At 35.9% G+C, this 2361-nt stretch overlaps 1 protein-coding gene across 1 annotated transcript; it reads right to left on the bottom strand.

Moving 5' to 3' along the window:
- Positions 1-267: 267 nt before the first annotated feature.
- On the bottom strand, positions 268-2034 carry LOC106093530 (nucleoporin NUP42). Its single transcript, XM_013260592.2, has one exon. The coding sequence runs from the start codon at positions 1881-1883 to the stop codon at positions 780-782; it is 1104 nt and encodes a 367-aa protein (XP_013116046.1). The 5' UTR covers positions 1884-2034; the 3' UTR covers positions 268-779.
- Between the last annotated feature and the right edge of the window lie 327 nt (positions 2035-2361).

The raw sequence follows: 2361 nt of genomic DNA, 5'->3' as shown, positions 1-2361 counted from the left end.
TCACTATTAGTCAAAATCAGTAATTAGTGCAACTCTGATTTTTGTTATCGAAAGTTAGCGACGTCACTAACTTCACGCAGATTCAAAAGGTCAAAAATTTTAAAAATGATGTTAAATCACCACGTTTGGTTGCCCTGCACAAGACACACGCCACCCGTTTAACTGCCCCTTACTTACGACTTAAGGCCAGATCCCTCCGGACGCACCCCAACAAAATCCAGCAGACGAATGGATGGGACACAAAACACTGCTAAAAAAGCAACAAAATACAGCAGTATATAATCTATTAAAATACATTTATGTTGTTGAAATTTTATAACATCTATACTTTCTTATGTTGATTTATTTGTATTGTTTATTTTTTCTTTCATTTTCCAGACTGCTGAAGCACTATTACCGGCATTAATAAAATAATATGCGTAAATGATGGTACTATGTTGGCTTTTCGAGAAAATTTTTCATGATTACTTTTATTGGATAATAGATTCTGAAGCAAAAAAGTCCTGATTTTATTCAGTAGGACATTTCCCCATAAGTTATGAAATAATTTTAATAAAAGTATTGTTATCAATGAATTTTTTTTGTGTTTCAAAACGTAATCGGGAAAAATGTGGGCTTTCCAATGTGAAAAACAAACACAATACCAGCCATAATACAAATTTTTATTTCTGTTGTGATCCCACATTTCAACTTCAGGATGGTTGCAACTTGCCAATGAATTGCAGCAAGAACTATTGCGGAATAATGAATGGTACGTTCTATAAATGCGCTTTGGAGAATTAGTTGATTAACTCTTTAGGTGGTGGATTCTTTGGCAATTTTCCTAGTTGAAAACTATTTGACTTAAATGCTTCAATCTCGACTGCAGTTAAAGTTTCTATATTGCTGTATACACTTGATACCTCAATATCGTGCCCATTTCTATGAGGATTATTGATCGTTGAATTTATACTATGTGGTATACTTATTGGATCATGTTGTGTGTACTGCGTTCCAAACAGATTTTGCGATTGTTGTCCAAACACAGGTTGGTTATTTGACTGCGGCATTGGATGTATAGATGATTGTCCCATGATTTCATGTCGATTTTCAAGCTGCAAGGAAGTCTGGTTTAGAGTATTGGTTGATGGAGCCGTTGGCGTAAAAATATTGCCACTAAACTGTGATTGTTCAAATGATTTTGGAACTTGCTGAGAGAAAGACCCAAAGCCATTACCACAGCTTTGTTGCTGAGATTGCGAAAACAAGGGCTGATGATGCTGACTAAACATACTGGAAGTTTGTTGCTGAACATTTGTATTTCCAAACACAGTCGATGAACCAAATATGCTCTGGTTCGAAGAGTTATTAAAACCCCCTTCAAAGCTACTTTTAATTTCCAATGTGCTATTGTTATCCTGTTTACCGGCACCAAACACATTTTCATTCGAAGAGATATGCGCCAACGAATTCCCGAAGAAACCACCGCCTGACGATATTGCTCCAAACGGAATACCAGTTTGGGCAGAATTATTGTCTACAGCGGGGGCATCATAGCATTTTATTACTATATCGACAATATCAGGAGTCATATTCAGTAAAGCTTTCATTTTATTAGATGCTTCTAAAACCTCATTTGTAAATCTCAAATGAAATTGTTGGAGAGATTTATTCTGCTTAGCTTCATAACATAGCATACGCACTTCTTCAAATAATTGGTCATCAATAAAATTGGGAATGCTGGGTTTATCCTTAAAAGGACCATAGGATGAAAGTGGCCATTGTTTACCGTTGATAGCTGCCTCCACATCAGTTTTAATAATTTGCCGAACGTCAAAATGTTCATTGTGACACTTAGAACCAAATCGACAAGTTCCATGCTGGTAGAATTTGCACAAAACCATAGTTGTGGATAAAACAATTAAATTGGTCGATTGCTTTAAGCGGCTGATCTGATGGAAAATGTCACAATCGATATCAAGGCTGTGTGCCAATCGAGAGCAAAGTTGTAGGCATGGTTGAATTAAGAAGGTTGGCTCACTTGAACAGCTGATGGAATTGCCCAACTCCAGAGTTGTTTCCAAATCCCACTAGAAAGTCAAAAGCTTGATTTGGATTAATTTTTTTTTCACATTTTGTTAATTTTTTCAAATTTCAATTGTTTTAATTTATAATTTACTCGTTTATCAAGTCGTATTTAATAAGGTGGTCTCACACAAGCAGCTGCTAACAGCCGGCCAGGTTTGACAGTATTTAAATGTCAAATTTTTGTTTGCATTCTCTTTGTTGTTATATTCTCTCTCGCATATTCTCTGCTCATGTACACACATATATACACACACACACACAAAATTCTTTTTGCGTGTTGGCAAAACGTCGATC

This window comes from Stomoxys calcitrans, chromosome 2 (genome assembly GCF_963082655.1).
Source record: "Stomoxys calcitrans chromosome 2, idStoCalc2.1, whole genome shotgun sequence".
Lineage (NCBI taxonomy): Eukaryota > Metazoa > Arthropoda > Insecta > Diptera > Muscidae > Stomoxys > Stomoxys calcitrans.
Note: the sequence above shows the minus strand (reverse complement) of the source record. Positions and strands in the feature narration are given on the sequence as shown.

What these genes read in the sequence shown, in the direction of transcription:
- LOC106093530 (XM_013260592.2), bottom strand. Translation starts at nt 1,883, where the DNA reads ATGGTTTTGTGCAAATTCTACCAGCATGGAACTTGTCGATTTGGTTCT.